The sequence below is a fragment of the Phycodurus eques genome, chromosome 14 (assembly GCF_024500275.1).
Source record: "Phycodurus eques isolate BA_2022a chromosome 14, UOR_Pequ_1.1, whole genome shotgun sequence".
Lineage (NCBI taxonomy): Eukaryota > Metazoa > Chordata > Actinopteri > Syngnathiformes > Syngnathidae > Phycodurus > Phycodurus eques.
In genome coordinates, this window is record NC_084538.1 from 18,089,011 (window position 1) to 18,107,355 (window position 18,345).

Sequence of the window (18,345 nt, forward strand, 5' to 3'; positions counted from 1 at the left end):
GGCTTTGGATTTTTCAACGGATAACAGGCGAAATTGCGAATGCTGGACTGCGAATATGCAGGGGTTGTATTGCCATTCTGCCTGCGTGCCCTGTGGTAGAAATTCAAGCCTAATTACAATTTATCTGTAGGTGAACCAAACTACTGAACTTGGTGGAAATGAGGCTTTAAAGTATCACTGTGGTTGGTTCCGTCAACAAACACTAATATAAAGTCCTAAAATGTGTTGAGTTGTACTTACCTAATAAAAATGCATAATGTCACACAATTGAATCCTTCTAACGATTGCACACATCTCCCCACAGGTGGGCAGCGTGTCTTTCCCACCTCCTCCTCCTCCAGGAGCTCCCATGGCTGCGCCTCCAGCGCCAATGATGGCTGGCTTTCCTCCACCTCCTCCTCCACTGTCCTTCAGTTGCCCACCTCCACCACCACCACCTCCCCCACCTGGCGCCCCACCTCCTCCACCAGGAGCCCCTCCCATTTTTGGAATCCCGCCTCCCCCTATTCCCTCTTCTTTCAATTCGGCGAGCACGCTGCGCTCCAAGTCCATCCCCCAGCCGTCGCATCCGCTGAAATCTTTCAACTGGGCTAAACTAGGAGAGGTGATAGATACATCTTCTTCAGTCTTTGAAATAATCTTGTGTGTCTTGTTGTCCTTTTATTTGTCATGATTGTGTGTTTTACATACACCAGTAAGTGGTATTAACCATAACAAAACAAGAACATAGGAAATCGCTAATGGAAATAAGAAAACACTAATGGCCCATACTTTTTTGTCTTCATCAGCATATGATCAATGGCACTATCTGGAATGATATTGATGACCTGAAAGCTTTTAAGATCCTTGACCTCAAGGACATAGAAAAGATGTTTTCAGCCTATCAAAGACAACAGGTTTGTATTTAAACCCAGCATATTGAAATGCATTGATGGCACGTGTGCGTGTTCATGTTGTGTGGAGTTTGCATACACTAGATGGAGACAGATTTTTATTGTGAGCCTGTCATAACAAAATTCCATTCATAGTGCTAATTCGGCTTGATTATTTAACTTGTGTGACACTGCCAAGGGCCCAGTTGAAAAAGACATTGTAGAGTTGGAGCAGAGAGACTGCAATCGTGGAACTTTAGTGTATTTGTGCAAGCACTGCAGAGCTGTCTGGATCTTCACAAGCTCTTGGATCAGCCTCGACAGAGGATGCAATCAGTTAGGGTTAAGGTTAGCGCTTTAAAGGAAAAGAGCAATTGTTGATACAAAGATTAAATGCCATTATTTTGTGAACAAACTGCAATACTTTACATCTGATTATATTAGCTGCAATTGAGTGATAACCCATTTACTGGATACTTCCATAGGTACAGCTGCAAAACGTAGTGATGTAAGAAGTGACTAAAGTCAATTATGATTGATACTATCAGAAATGGATTCAGTGAATAACATGGTTATTGATTATACAACCCCAATTCCAATGAAGTTGGGATGTTGTGTTAAAACATAATAAAAACAGAATACAATGATTAGCAAATCATGTTCAACCTATATTTAATTGAATACACCACAAAGACAAGATATTTAATGTTCAAACTGATAAACTTTATTGTTTTTAGCAAATAATCATTAACTTAGAATCCACATTTTAGAGTCCACATTTTAAATTGTTTTGGGAAATTGTGGACATCGTGTCCTCCGTGCCAAAGAGGAAAAGAACCATCCGGACTGTTATGGAAGCAAAGTTCAAAAGACAGAATCTGTGAGAGTATGGGGCTGTGTTAGTGCCAATGGCATGGGTAACTTACTCATCTGTGAAGGCACCTTTAATGCTGAAAGGTACATACAGGTTTTGGAGAAACATATGCTGCCATCCAAGCAATGTATTTTTCATGGACGCCCCTGCTTATTTCAGCAAGACAATGCCAAACCACATTCTGCACGTGTTACAACAGCCTGGCTTCGTAGTAGAAGAGTGCGGGTACGAGACTAGCCTGCCTGCAGTCGAGGCCTGTCTCCCATTGAAAATGTGTGGTGCATTATGAAGCGTAAAATACGACAACGGAGACCCCGGACTGTTGAACAGTCCAGCAAGAATGGGAAAGAATTCCACCTACAAAGCTTCAACAATTAGTGTCCTCAGTTCCCAAACGTTTAGTGAATGTTGTTAAAAGAAAAGGTGATGTAACACAGTGGTAAACATGACCCTGTCCCAGCTTTTTTGGAACGTGTTGCAGCCATAAAATTCTAAGTTAATGATTATTTGCTAAAAACAATAAAGTATCAGTTTGAACATTAAATATCGTATCTTTGTAGTGTATTAAATATAGGTTGAACATGATTTGCAATTATTGTATTCTGTTTTTATTTATATTTAACAACGTCCCAACGTCATTGGAATTGGGGTTTTCGTTTGTAGTGAGGTAAATCTGCACTGCATGACCCAGAGGTGTTGCTGTTTTACACTCTCATGTAGGATATATAAGGTGATCCAAATATTGTAAAGTACAACTAGGATAATAATGACTTTTCATTGACAAGGTGAGGAGTATTATTATGGTAAAAGGCATAATTTTGGATACACCTTTTGTATTGGATCTCATTCGATTGCGCAGAGTGTACCTCATGTTATGGTTTGTGAATATAGTGGGTATTTAGTTACAAAACACATGCTTCTCATCTGAAAAGTCAAAGTCAGCTTTTACAGTCGGTGAACAAGTGTCTTTAATAAGTTATGACAACAAATAGCAAACAACATTAAGAAAGAGGTTAAAGCATCCTTTTAATGACTTAATGAAATTTGAACGAGAAAGAAAACATCACAATTTTTCTCACTGCAAGTCTTAAATGTTCACTGCCCGGACGCATGTGCAAACTTCTTTTAAATGTTAATGAGTCATTGAAAATTGGTGACAGTGAATTCATACAGAGCAGGTTATTATAACTGGAACCAACCACTGGTTCAATGTAAATTTATTTTGGGTAGAGCCCGCATATTAAAACCAATGATCTTAGCTGTTATGACATTTTGGTTCCCTTGAATTCATCAGACCAATGTTAGAGTAATTGGCTTTTACAGGCTGGACATGTGCCCTGTGTAGATTTATTTCATGCGCTATGCTCATTTGTCATGTTGCTGTGTTTTCCATGTCAAAGCAGGTGTTTGATGATTCAATCGAGAATACATTGTAACAATCATGCCTTTATTCAGGAAAAAGTACCCTTTCGACTGGGACTATATATATATTTTTTTTTTGCTCCGAGTGGGCTTCTCACCTTGCGCTTGTAGCGTGCACCGTTGTATTTCTTTGCTTTACAGCCAGCACTGTGTTTCTGCTTCAAGTGCTAATCTTGGCATGTGTTTTGTGTCTCTGCGCTCTCCGGCTGCCTGGGCAGGACCTGCTCACTAACCAATCCTTCAAGCAGGTGAGTTCAAGGCTTCTTCAAGACGCTGTTCGTCCTCCAGTGTAGCTGGCTTCTTCTAGTCTTACACGCAGGTGGCCGCAAAATGCCTTTTTTTTTGGTAGATGTTGGTCATCTCTTTCTGGTTAAATGATAACAAAAGCCTTCTTTCAATTACACTATTTTTTATTAGTCACGGAACTATTTAGACTAATTTTGGTAATGTGCAGCAGGTACTGCACAGTATATAGAACTATCTGTCACATTCGTATTACCGGTATATTGTTGCAAGTACCTTCATTTCTCGTGTATAATGCACATTTTTCCCCCAAAGAAATTGTCAAAAAGTCAATGGTGCGCATTATACTTAGGTGTAGGGGCAAATGGAAGAAACTTTCACATTTTATAAATTATGTCGCCATATAGTGGTTATGAAAAAGTTGTACACTTTCAGTCCAAAATACCACCGCCACCTAGTGGTTATAAAAAAAGTGTAGCCTACACTTTCATTCCAATATCACAGGTATATGTACAGTTATGCTTATAAGTTTACATACCCTGGCAGAATTTGTAAAATATAGTTGTTGTTTTTTAATATGACTGATGAATGAACAACAACCATCATTAATTTCTTTATGGTTATGTTTTGTTGAATGATAATGCTTTTCTGAAATCCTAGACTGTTTAATTTGAATCCCATTAAAATAAAATTAAATGTGTTTCGCCTTGCCCTTCATCTTTTCTTTAAAGAATTGTACCCACCTTACAAATTCTGCCTGGATAATCAAACATGAGCACAACTGTGTGTTTTCTCATTTACTAAATAAAAGTAGTAAATTTTAAAAAAGGATTACGTGTTCAAATAAAGTGCTTATCTTCAGAATAATTATTTTTAAAAACTAGCAAAATACAGATAATACTTCATGTTTTGATCATATGGGTAGAAACAAAATCATGCATTGTAAAAATGCACTATACATAGAAGGGTTTTCCAGAATTTTGAGGTCAACTTTGGGGGTGCGTGTTATACATGGATGTGTATTATACATGAGAAATTACGGTAATTCCATAATGGTGCACACAGTGTAGTGATCATATGTGTGTCGCTACTTGGATATACATTTTAGTAGCTCCACCATAGAAGGTTAAAAATCATCTTCACTTTGTCTTAACTGTCAAGGGCTTCCATTGGAAAACATATACTGGTAAATTGCTTTTTTTTTTTTTGTAGTCATCCTTCAGTGCCAAGTCCATCCGCTGCCAGCTACTGGTGGTCAATGCAAGCTTGGAAAGATGACATTTTCTTTACGAGTTGCATCTGATTTATACAGGTCACACCCAACAACTTCAACAAGGACTCTTTCTAGCAAGCAGGAAACCATCTTGCGCCCTAAATAGACTGTGTTTAACATTCAGCTGCAAACAGTTTTCTCAGACATACAGTTTATTCTTCCTAACCCATTTGGATTTTGAATACATTTGTGTGAGGCTAACAAAAATATCTTGACTCACCCCAAATCAAGCTATAACATTGTGTCCTACTTCTCAATGATCTTTTTAGGCCTGCGTGCAGTGTTTGCAGTGGTGGCTCATCTCAAAATGTGTCTAAATTGACTTTTTTAACATACCTTTTTTAAATATGGAAATCAAGCACTTTCATCAGTTCATTCAAAGCTTTTACATTTCAGGGTCTCAGCAAATTAATGATGACGTGATGCACAGTTAATGGTGCCAAACTTAATGTGTTTGGCTAGATGGGAACCTTTTGTTCTGCACTGAACTGACACAGGATTGTTTTTTGTCTTTTTGACATGTTCCAAATGCATACACTGTTAATATCTAAAAGAGGTCACATCTTCGCAAAGCGCATTAAAGATGTTCCAGATGTTGGAAATAGATTGTGCTATCTATTAATCTCCTTCTTTGCCTTTTTGTTTCTGCAGAAGGAGACCGGTTCCATGGATGACATATATGTCAGCACGCGGAAAGTCAAGGAGCTCTCAGTCATTGATGGCCGACGCGCGCAAAACTGTGTCATCCTTCTTTCAAAGTAGGTGTCGATGCGACATCACACCATCAACAAGTCTCTCTCTGTGCAGCTAATTGACACTTCTGCCAGAGAGCAGCCTTGAGGTCAAAGGTCAGAGTGGCATGTGCACTCTTTTCTGTTTTTAGTCAACACCCATCTATCAGTCTTTGTAATCCCCAATTTTTATGTGAAAGCAGATGTGTCATGTGGCAGATAGAACATATACTGTAGATGGTAATTAAAGAGAGTAATAAAAGAGTAATAAAATGTCAACTTAATAGTTCATGGGTTTAACAAATATACAGTAATGTATTCACATGTAAGCAACACACACCTCCCTAGTAGATTCGAGTCACATTACATCTCAACAGGGATCACTTTTCATCATTGAAGGTCCACTTAGCAAATTGTTTTCCATTTGTCTTCTAACAGCACTTACCCAAACCCCTTTGGAGACTTTGATCACTGACCCCTCGCTCTGTCCACATCAATAAATATAGGCTTCCTGGAGCCTGTCTTTGTCTAAGGAATCTGCAGGGGATCCCTTGACTCAATAGTGTGTCAATATTGCATGAGCCAGGGGTCCAAACTAAAAAAAACGAAATAAGGTCAGCGGTCAGTCAATAAGGCTTTAATGTGCTGACTGACAATACTGTTTAATACTGCTTAAGGGCACAGGGAACAGCTGGCAGAGGTCCCAGGACTGACCAACCAAATACATGCAGTGTTTAGTCAAATGATTACTAATTACACTTTGTAAGACATATTCGACAGGAAATTGTGTATGCTCCATCCTCACCAGGGTCGCGGGCTGCTGGAGCCTATCCCAGCTATCTTCAGGCGGGAGGCGGGGTACACCCTGAACCGGTCACCAGCCAATCGCAGGGCACATTGAAAAAAAACAACCATTCGCACTCACATTCACACCTACGGGAAATGTGGAGTATTCAATCAACCTTATCACGCTTGTTTTGGGGATGTGGGAGGAAACCGGAGTGCCCGGAGAAAACCCACCCAGGCACGGGGAGAACATGCAAACTCCACACAGGCGGGGCCGGGATTTGAACCCCGGTCCCCAGAACTGTGAGGCAGATTTGATAACCAGTCGCTCACCGTGCCGGCTGGGGAATATCAGTGTCTTAAGAAATAAATGCTTGTTGAAATGTCCTTTTGGGCTTAGTTCACTGCAAACATAATCTTGCTGCAACAAACACAACACTTTAAATACCTCAGAATTTGATGAATCGTCACTGCTGTTGCACCGACAAGAATATGCTGCAATTTATGCATTATTTATTGCTTTATGTCATCATTATACACTCAACAGATTCTTTATTAGCTACGCCTACCTGATTTGTGTTAAAAGTTCTGACTTTGTAAAGATAATCAGTTTTGATTGAGGGAATACATTTATTATTGTGGCTGTTAGACTAACCGGTACCTAATGAAGGGGCAAGTGAGTGTATTTTGCCTTGGTTAACCACACATTTATCTTTTTTTTTTTAAGGTTAAAAATGAGCAATGAAGAGATGAAGAGGGCAATCCTAGAGATGGATGAGCGAGAAGAATTGGCCAAAGATATGCTGGAGCAGGTGAGCCTTCACTGCATACATGAACATCTATTTCAGACTGATTGTACATACTGAGAAACTTTTGTCTGTGGATCAGTGATATTGTTTTGTTGAAGTGTGCCCTTGTTTTATTAGGCACTACCGATCAATGCAAACTAGAACTAGTAGACATTCCAACAGCTTCTTCCCTCTTGAAACGCCTAACCTATAATTCCATTACAATAAGCTGGCAATTTTTTGACTTGAGTTCGTTGTCACATTTCTGTGGGGCCAATTATGTATTACTCGTGCACTCACTGTAGTTGTCTCGCCATGCTGCACTATTTGCATATACTGTCCACTCATGCCAGAGTAGCATCTGCTCCATTTGCACACTGATTGAGGAGTATCTGTAACATTTGCACAACCAACATTGTCCCAGATGATCGCACTACTCGTCACTTTAAACCGCATACACTCCTTGGAGTCTCCGCGCCCTTTGCACAATGGTCATTGCACCGGACTATTGCAATATTAGTCATTCGAACTGCTCTAAGTGCTAGAGGACTCTGCATCTTTTTGCACAATTGTTTTTTGTCAATGTCTTTATGTCTCCAAAGTGTTCTGTAAATTGACTGTCTGTTGTACTAGAGCGGCTCCAACTACCGGAGACAAATTCCTAGTGTGTTTTGGACATACTTGGCAAATAAAGATGATTCTGATTCTGATTCTGATTTCCTCCCCCCCCCCCCCATGTAACTTATTGTTCCAATGGCATTTTCTATGAACAGCAAAGTACAAGTCATATCAGTATTGTTTTTGGCACATATGGCAAATCCACCAACAAATCTGCACAATGTCACAACTACAGATAAACAACAATTTGAATGAGGTAGATTAGAGGTGAAATTGGGTCCTGTGTAGAATATGGGCTAGCTGCTATGTAGAAAATTATTCTGGCCTCCAATAATGTATTCAGTCACTGATATGTGCGTGTGTGTGTATGTGTATTTTTAGTTGCTGAAGTTTGTCCCGGAGAAGAGTGACATTGATCTCCTGGAGGAGCACAAACATGAGCTAGAGCGCATGGCCAGAGCGGATCGCTTCCTGTATGAAATGAGCAGGTACACAACCATGTTTGGACAATGCTTTTCCTCCCGTAAACACTTGAATCTTGTTCTCTGAAAAGAAAAATGCTGCTGCTCATAAAGAAGAGGTATTGGCAAAACATAGCAAGCGTGAAGTTTGGTTTCTGCATAATAATAGATTGTAGTTCAGTTTATTTTTTTATTTTTTTGTCAGTTTATTTTACATGCAAGACATCACAGAATCAATCTCCCAACTACCAGACACATGCATAAATGGATCCCATGGGCAGGACAAGCATCAAGGGAACGCTAGAGTGAGGGGCCGACACAAACAAACAGTGGCCCCTTTGCTGTTCTAGAACAATCTACACTGTTTCAACAAGATGATGAAAGCCTCCTATTTCCCTTTGTGCACTATTATCCTGCCCACTTTATTTCCATTTAAACCACAGCTGTTTTTCTTTGTGGAGTGCATTTCAGATTCTACCATTTTTCATCATTTAATATTGTCAGATCCTCTCATCCACTCCCCCAGTTTACAACACATTTATAAATATATTTGGTCGAACTTTGACCTCCCATTTTATTATCCTTCTTCCTTTCCTACCATTAGAATTGACCACTACCAGCAGAGACTGCAGGCTCTGTTCTTTAAGAAGAAGTTTGCAGAGCGCCTTGCTGAATCCAAACCAAAGGTAGAAGGTGAGGAAACCATTGTGTTATACAGTACATGTACAGTGTTCACTTGCAAGCTATATATTATCTTATTTTTTACAGTACACTCAAACTACCAGGCTGCTCTGTTGCATTTATTCTTAAAAACAAAAAGGCAGTCTGAACTGGCGTGTTTCGCTTGGGTTGCTTTGCACCACAAATGGAGCAGAAGATTACATTTACGAGAACATGTTTTTAGGGCAAGCTAAAGTGATACAGTATGATTGTCACACGCTGTAACAATGTCATCAGCATTGGTGAACACTGTCGACACACCGTTGGTCCTGCAGATTGTGTGCACAAGGGTGTGTGTGTGTGTGTGGGTGGGTCACTGAGGGGGTCCTCTGCCACCAGGCTTCCAGGTTACCATGGAGGATGTTTTGGAAATCTGGCCCATAGTGAGATGGAAAAAGCCTTTGCTCGTAAACATGCAGCTCAGCTCAAAGACCTGAAGAGGGAAAAAAAGTGTTCCAATGAGGTCCGTAGTCATGTGCACTCACATGCTTGTTGTTTATGTAGGCGATAGTTTAATTGTGTGTGCTGCAGCATGTGTTGTCGAATGAGATCAAATAGAATGTGTCATGTGACGTTTCTGGCCATCAGGATTGGAAAGAAAACAGAAGCCTAATCCTGCAAGGATTGGGTATAGGGATCCAAGCCTCTTGAAATCTTTTGTGTTGGCTCCAAATGTTCCCAAACCGCACATACTAAGTTCTCAATCATGTTGTGTTACCCCAGTTGAGACAATTTTCTGGCCCACCCAGCAAGTTTAATAGAAGCATTCTCAGTAGATGGAGCAGAGTTCAGCCAGGCTGTTGCGCATGACACCGAACATTGTGAGCACAGACAGAAGAATGATTCTCATGCTTTATCGTGGCACAATGAACTGGAACAATAACAAAATGGCTTCTGATGGTTTTAGCATTCGCACTGAGGTTTCCTCTGCGGAGGAGGGAAGCACCTGCCCTTTGCCAGCGAGGTTTGTTCTCTCAGGGAAGGAAGCTGACTGCTCAGAGTTTGGAACTTTCCCTTCTTCCCCCTGCTGTTATATAAGTGGATATAATGAATGACTTGAAGGGGTTCCCCATTGAGCTGCCCACTTTGTGAAAGCCTTGTTGATCAATCATTCTGATGGACATTGAAAATATGAAAACTGTACAGTTCAGGCCTATATTAGTCTATTGGGTGAGCAGAAAAGACAAAATGTTTTAGATGTGTTCTATTGGATCACATTAGATTGAATAGACCTAAATAAGTATGCCTTTCAAAAGTTAAGTGACACGCTTAACAAATGTGCTCTCATTCACCACTGGTAGAATTCTCGCCAGTCACTTCTCTCACTGGATTTTCTCTCACAGCCATTCTGAATGCTTCCAAGGAGGTGGTCCGGAGCAAGAGGCTCACGCAGATCCTGGAGGTTGTGCTCGCCTTCGGCAACTTCATGAACAAGGGCCAGCGAGGAAATGCCTTTGGGTTCAAGGTCTCCAGTCTCAATAAGATTGCTGACACCAAGTCCAGCATAGATAGGTGAGTTATTAGAATGAACTTGATGGACATTATGTAGACATTGGAGACAGCAAAATGCTTTCCATAGATCTTTCCAATAAAAATCCATACATTACCACATCATGACATTTCTAGGTTAGACACAAACGGTGCCTCGAGGCCGAAATATAAATATGCGGGGAGCATCATAGCCAATCAGTGCTCGCCGGGCCGAAAAGGGGTGAGGAGTGGCCGCGGGAGGACGGCTGAGTCGGCCGGGCCATCTCATTTACACGGGTGTTCGCGCCCTCCTTGGAGGCGACACCGTGGGCAAAAGAACTATTTTGTATCCAGGATCATCACGCTCGCTTGGCTGCCTCAAAGAGCGCCTTGGCCTTGAATTTGCCGAAGGTCGCTGGAAATGACCTGGAGGAGGACTCTTGAAATAATTGAAAAAATGTGAACCAGTGTGGCTCAATTGTTGATATATTAGGTATATAATAACGTAGGTATTGTAGGTATCGTTCTAGTGGTGTAGTATTATCAATGTCGAATCAAATATACTATCACTGTGATGTTGAATTGTAATTTTATACTTTATACTCATCACTAATCTTACTGTCTCTAGTTTTGGTACCTGGGACACCTGTGGTAATTTTGGACACTAGTTGGTTTTAAAGATTACCGTATATCCCTCTTCATTTAAAATAGGTGTAAATCAACCAATTGGGAGTTGGGGTATGCCTTTTAATTCATTCCCCTTGGAAAATTTTGAACAATTCTATGCTTCCAACTTTTGGGAAATAGTTTCGGGGTGGGCGTACCATCAAACATCTTTGAGATGAATTACGACAGAGATTGTGGCGCTCTCATCCAACATCAGTGACAACGAAACTCATGAATATAACTGGATCAATGGACAAAAATCTTGTGGAAAAGTAGGCCCAGAGGATTGGAAGTTATTACATAAAGATGCATTTTCTTCCGCATCCCATGTGTATGTCGAATGTAGATTTGCTTGAGCTTCTATTTAAGTCCTGGGTTTTCCCATCACCATCTACCAGGAACATCACCATGTTGCACTACCTGATCATGATCTTCGAGAAGAACTACCCTGACACGCTGCACATCCATCTGGACCTCAGCAGCATATCAGAGGCTGCAAAAGTCAAGTGAGTTCAATCTTACAACAGCATGTTGGTGAAAAGACACTCACCAATCACCAACAGGTCACTGAAACGAGAACAAAATAATGAAGCCTTAAATTAGCAGCAACGTTCAATTTTTTGTGTGTGTTTCTTTTTTTTCTTCCCAGTTTGGCAGAGTTGGAAAAAGAGGTGCATAGTATAAAAAGTGGACTGAAGGCTCTCGAGGCGGTTAGTTTCTTATTTTTACTCCCACTGGTTTTTAGCATCCCTGTAATTAGGTTTTTGGCAGGGTACAAATTAACAGCAATTTTTAATGCAGTGATAGCCCTAAAATACACTGTCTTGTTCATTTGGTGAGAAAAAGTGCACTTGTATTAGTAAAACAGCAACAAGCACAAGTAGCCAATTTTCAGTTAAGAAATGTTTCATTTCCTCTGTGTTTTGCACCAGGAGCTGCACTACCAGCAGAGCAGGACGAGGGAACGTGGAGATAAGTTTGTAGCTGTGATTGGTGACTTCATCACCGTGGCTGGCTTCAGTTTCTCTGAACTGGAGGATCAGTTGAGCGAGGCCAAGGACAAGGTAACCGCTGAAGTGTTTGAGCGTCCACGTGGGGTGGCTTTGAAGGGATCTTCAGCCAGTTGTGTCAATGACCAACCGTTCATGTTAGACTGGGAAGAGAAGGGATGATGAGAAGTCTCTCAAGGGAGAAACTATAAAACATTCTTTTGTCCGATCTGATCACTTCTACAATGACGGGGAAACCCAACACTCAACTATTAGCCTGGATTCCTCCATTGTCTTCTCTTTGAGTAACGCTTTTCACATCTCCTCTTTCCATTTTTAGTCAACCAGGACAAATACATGTCAAGGCGGCTGGCTCTTATTGATTGATGTAATTGCTTGTATTGGGGGGGAAAAAAACAAAAATCTTGAAAAGATTTGCAGGCATTGCACATCTTAATGATGACATTTTTCCAAACAATTATTTTTTTATCCACCTTTTCATTTTCCTATGCACCCCTGATCGGTGTGTGTTAAATGAGTAGGGGGGAAGGGGCTCCAAGTAGAGTTTCCGTTTCATTTTGTTATTTGTCAGTGGGGTATTTAGAGGGGAAAGAAGCCTATTGGGATGTCAGCGATAAAGAAAAAAAACGGGATCAGGAATTCAGTTATAGATGGAGGAGGAAAAGAATCTCTGTTCACTGGGCCAGACTCTATAAACATGCACAGCTAATGTGTGACTGACTGAAAATTGTCAAAGATGCTTTACTCTCCACTCCTTTGACAATATAGAGGTGAGAGTGTAGACTCAATTGTTTCGTACTACAATCTCTAGGAACTGTACCTTAAAATATCAAGTTTAAAGTAGGAATTGAATCCAGTCGACACATCAGCTTTACTGCTGCGCGATAATTATAGCTTGAAGTCGATTAAGCGCACGTCACGTGTTTTGGCATTTACAACACTGACGCGTTGCTGAAATCAACTGATGGCCGGTCGTTGCAGCGAACTAGTTGCGGTGCCTGAAGCATGTGGCAGTATTGTGGTGATAATCAGAATGGTGGCAAGGTCACTTGCAAAAATGTCCTCAATTATAGCAAAAGCGCATGCCCACCAATGCCCATCTGAAAATGCATCCGCTGATGCTAGCTAACGAACAGCTTAAATCCTCATGTCAGCTGTCAAGCAAATTCCCCATATGCGCTCCTATAACAGTGAAAAGACAGACAATATACTGTAGGGTCTGCTTCGGCAACAAAACCAAGACAAGCGCTGGTCAATCAGTAACCTTTTCACTGTGAAAACAACGAGTGCTTCGCTCACATACTCACTGCAAGCTCTTCTACCTTTCTTCCGTTGGTCCAATTCACCGACTCACACATCCAATCACAAATTGCACACAGACACCGCCGTGGTCTCACAGACTGTCAGATCGGATAAAACCTTTGCAACAGTCTACATAACACAACTGCAGGTTTTCTGCAATACATAAATGCAAAGCATTCCCTCCTCCTGTAATTTTCTTTTAATGTGTATACTAGCGAGTAGGCCATGAAGGTGACAGAAAGTTGACAATTTGAAATAATCTCAGTTACGTTATTGATTAATCAACTTCGACTCGACTAGCACCTAAATGTCAACTGCAAAATTTCTCAAGTCATTCAACTTAGGGGTGCGGGATATAAACAGTATAATTGGTAGACGGTATGAATTTGGGGGAGGGGGAGGAGTAATTAACGCCCAAAAAAAAAAAAAAAGTTGCACCGTCACCTCGTATTCGTGGCGACTTATCACAGTATGCAAGTTCGTTGCCAGCTAATGCTGAGCAAAGCATCTGTACAACAGCGGCACCCAGGTTTTGTCTCATGCTTGCGCAATTTCGGACGAATGGGGCCCAAATCCGTGCACGTGTGCCCAACTCTTGCCCAGCCTGCAGCATCCGGACTGATGTTCTGGAAGGTTTTATTGTAAAAGATGTGTACAGGCATAAGCATAAATTCCTCATTCATTCAATTTAAATGCAACTTGCTTTTATATTATACATTATATGTTTGCACATGGAGTGTCGTCAAGACTGCGTTCGTCATTGCGGTTTGCGCCTGATATGAAAAACGTTAAAAAATGTCATACGCACGGTAAAAACAATGAATGGTAGCACTGAGCAATGAAATTCTTACTTTGGTTGTCTCCCTCCAACAACACTACAATTATTCACTAACAAAAGGAACAACCCATTCATAAATATTTCCATTGTAATTTTCACACTGAAGTTTATATTGCGATTATACTGTGATATGAATTTGAGGTTATATCGTCCAGCCCTACATTCAACCCCTACTTTAGACTCATTTGATGGTGTGGTCGTTTGTAACCCATTTCGAAACTGTGTGTGTGTGTGTTACCACGGCAACAGCAGTTCACCTACTCTGTGTTCTGCATTGGTCGACAAGCTTGGATAGCAATGTTAGGGATGAGCACGGTTTGACGATTCATTGAGCTTTAAAATCTTCGCGCTCTAATCTTTGTATCAATGACGATTTGTTGTAGTTTGGTGCCCAAAATCTTGAAATATTCACATGGGGAAAATGTTAATTATCCGAAGCAAAAGCCTGCATCAAAACACAACTACACTTAATGATAGAATTGTTTTATGAGTGAAATAGGAATTCATCGATAGGTGATCATTTTCCCAATTACTGGGTAACATTTTAATGCATCCCGTGGGCTTGAGTCCTGTCGTTTCCAAATATCTTTGTGTCGCTTCGCAAATGGACATGTACTGCTGTCCCTAAAAACACAATTATGGAGAACAGCAAAAGCCGAAAAGAAAAGGTTCACGCGTGTGCGTGATTGTCTGGCCGAGATGCACAGTGAAGCGCACGCCCCAGCTTCAGACATTACCGCATACATTTCAAAGGATTACGCTTGTCCAAGGTCATGAGGGTTACTGGGACGCAGGTTTCCAGAGGACAGGCGGGATTTTCCCTCTCATCAAGAGAGATTTGTTTGCTTTATCCTTCACAACACATGCACATGCCCACACACACACACACAGACACGACTGATTCTCCTTTTTAAACAGAGTATTTTATGGTATATTATTAACATAGTAATCCAATAGAAATTGAATCTTGGTGCCAAGTCTGGGATGCGAATGGCAGGCTCAAGTTGTTAGCGCCTTTAGTTGGAGTTGTAACACTCAAGGCATTCTTCATTCATCTGTTGAAGTGCTTAGAGGCTTTTATCATTCAAGCGCACCAATTATGCGTGTAATGTATTTGAAACCACATTATGCGTTATTTACTGCAGCCATGAGATTGAGTGCTGGAATGTCGTTGAGGCTTGTTGTGGTTCGCAAAGCAGCAGGTTGTGTGCTCCTTTCCATGTTGTGATTTTAGTGCACTCTTGCATTGAGATTCTTATTTCAGCCAATTACACACAGATTAGAGCTCGCAAACGTAAAACCAAGCATATTCGTGGACCGTTTTGAAATGTAGGAAGCACGGTGGAGTAAGAGGTTACCTCTGCCTCACAGTCGAGATATTCTGGGTGCGAATCTCAACGCAGGCCTGTATTTTTTAGCTTAACCACAAGGTGGCTTCTGATTTGTTGGTCAAAAGCCATAAATACTGCATGATCCATACGTATTATAGTACTGCATGACAGTGTCCAAAATTAACTTTTTGGCCGGTAGATGAAAAAATCCAAAGTATTAAATCATTTTACACAATCTATTGAAAAAATATCATCATCGTGATAAGCGCACGTACAAAATAAACAAACTGCCCCCTTGGGGATGATGAAGATACCTTGAATTGTAAACATGATCATTCTCCAGTTCTGATGCTACATATCCTGTTAACATTATTTCTACTTTCAAATGTGCATCATTTGTAATAACAATACAGATGAACTGGTTTTGGCATTTTACAAAGCACCTGAATAATGATGACAGGATTGATTGTTGTTGCTTTGGACTGGTGGCCTCACCGCGTGCAGAGTCTACCTGCTAATGCTACTTGTGCTGGCAACTGAGTGTGACAGGCTGTACTGAGTGCAATTGCATTTTTAAATATTTTTTTTTTTGCTTTCCACATAGTCACTTTGGTGGTCCCTCTTCAAATGAATAAACACAAGAGTTGTCGTTTTTTTTTTTTTAGGGCGCCAACATACCGAACACATCGGCTCGTTATAATAGCATTGCTCCACATCGTTTTGGAGAGAGTGCCACAAAACTGTCCTCTCCTGCGCAGCCGGGGCGAGGATGGGGAAGTGGAGCAGGAAAAGGACATTTCTGATTGGCTGTTGTCAGGCACATCCCGTCATGTTAGATCGAGGAAATACGCACGCAGCTGATAACCGAGATTGGCGTTAGTAGGAATCCCAGGCACTATCCTGGCAGGACACGCCCTGCTCCAATATTACTGGCTCCAGGACGCGCCGCTGCATTATGATTGGCACGTGTATGTTTGTGTACGTGGGTGCAAACATTCACTTGCCACGTGGTGATTAGTGCTATGAGATTCACTCACCAAACGGAAAATTGAGTCGCATTTAATTTCAGACCCTGCTGCATGCTCTGTGAATATTATCGTGCACACTGATGTCCCAATATTTTATTATTTTCCTCCCTGGACTCAATAATGCCTCGTTCAGACTACAGGATTTTAGCCCCGATATTGGCCCGATTAGCTATCTCAGCTGATTTCCTAGATCAGGCTCCAGATATTTTGTCAGGAACGACAAAACCTCTTGTAGTGTGACATAATCCACGACCAACGATTTGGCCCTACGACGTCAAAATGAAAAGTCTAGCGTGTTTGATTTTTTTTTGTGGAGGGGATATCTTCCTTGTAGTGTGACATATGGATGACAACTCTCCGACAGCGCACCTTGACGTCGACCAATAGGATTGCGTATTCGCTCCACCTTGATTGCCGTTGTCAACATGGTCGCCGTTGTCAGCATTGATTCACGCGCAGAAACCAATGTTTACCGAAGTTTTGAAACATGATCCGACAGAAGGCCGGCATGTTTACGTACAACTGTTAGTGCTAGCACTAGCTTGCTAGGCTCCGTAACGTTTTGTTGCCTTAAAAATATGTGAACGTACCTCAAGCGATCCTTGAATGAACGTCCTCTCCTGAGCACGGTGACGACCACCACACGTCTTTCCTCATTTTGTACAAACACACACACAGAATACATTGTCGCGTTGCGTTGTCGTCGCCATGGTCACGAGCGTATCCGGTCGGGTTGACCGGTGACATGTTTTCTGGTTCCGGCTCTCAAACAGTGTTTGACTTGACAAGAAAAAGACCAGTGATCGGAAAAGACGGGATGCGGTGGTATCGGAATAAATGTCACGTAGTGTTGCCGCCGTCTTGACTGAGATACGGCAAGATTTGATGCCGACATAGCGCAATCGGGAAAGACCATATTTGTCTTGTCGTGTGATCCAGGCGTAAGGTGTTGTTGGTTCAACTTACGTGCTGTTTAGAGGGAGGTACTACTTTGCGTGCTAATGTTCATGGTGGGATCAGAGGGCAAACTGATTGAGTAAATCATGGGGAACAAATGTAATTGTGTCCTTCTTTGTTATACAGTATAGCAGGTCAGGAGTATGAAGCATTCTAAGATCAAGTATTTCCAATATAAATGTCTGATTTGAAACAACCCAGATGCATGTGCTTGGACTTAATTCCATTTTGTCTTTGCCGCTCCTGATTATGGACGCACACTCGTCGGGCACAAGAAACCGATTTGAGCAGAAACTGCATTAGAGGAGGGAAATTGATGTTTTGGTTGCTAAGTTGACGAGCCCATAATGACAGGACGGTTCTGCATTAGTGGAAAACGGCTCCGACTATCACACCTCATATTACATGCAGTTCATGTGCTAATGTTTTCACTGCTCTAGGATTTCTCGCGTGTTAATTCTAGTTTGTATATAATTTTCACATGCACTAAAAATTCCATGCGCATGAAGGATGTGCTGCTTGTATGATTGTAAACAAAGATTAAACATTAGGGTCAGAACCGTTATCACTTCAGATTCATAGCTGTCAAAAATGAGCACGCTTCTCCCCACGCAGTTCACCAAATCTCTGAAGCACTTTGGGGAGGACGAAGGGAGGATGCAGCCCGACGAGTTCTTTGGGATTTTCGACACCTTCTTGCAGTCGTTCGGCGAGGCCCGTCAAGACCTGGAAAACATGCAGCGACGCAAGGACGAGGAGGAGAGGAGGGCGCGCATGGAGGCCATGGTGAGAGGCCCCCCCCCCCCCCCGCCCGTTGTGCCATTAAAGTGTTTCACCCATGTGTTGTTAATTGTGTGAATGCTCAAGAGATTCCATTTTAATTTTCAAAAGCTATTAAAAAAACAATTTAAATAGTAAGGACTTTTTTTTTTTTTTTTTTTTTTTTTTAAACACA

General features: G+C 41.4%; 1 protein-coding gene across 3 annotated transcripts in view; it reads left to right on the top strand.

Annotated features, from left to right (window-relative positions):
- daam2 (dishevelled associated activator of morphogenesis 2) overlaps positions 1-18,345 on the top strand; it is a 108,523-nt gene that overhangs the window by 87,868 nt on the left and 2,310 nt on the right. For 2 of the 3 annotated variants that reach the window (XM_061695957.1, XM_061695958.1), the window contains exons 14-25: positions 305-604; positions 789-896; positions 3,387-3,416; positions 5,336-5,442; positions 6,929-7,013; positions 7,989-8,095; positions 8,673-8,761; positions 10,132-10,300; positions 11,323-11,430; positions 11,574-11,634; positions 11,857-11,988; positions 18,006-18,176. In XM_061695957.1, coding sequence (XP_061551941.1) covers positions 305-604; positions 789-896; positions 3,387-3,416; positions 5,336-5,442; positions 6,929-7,013; positions 7,989-8,095; positions 8,673-8,761; positions 10,132-10,300; positions 11,323-11,430; positions 11,574-11,634; positions 11,857-11,988; positions 18,006-18,176 — 1,467 coding nt within the window. The remainder of the gene's footprint in view (positions 1-304; positions 605-788; positions 897-3,386; positions 3,417-5,335; positions 5,443-6,928; positions 7,014-7,988; positions 8,096-8,672; positions 8,762-10,131; positions 10,301-11,322; positions 11,431-11,573; positions 11,635-11,856; positions 11,989-18,005; positions 18,177-18,345) is intronic. The other variant, XM_061695959.1, reaches the window with a different exon arrangement.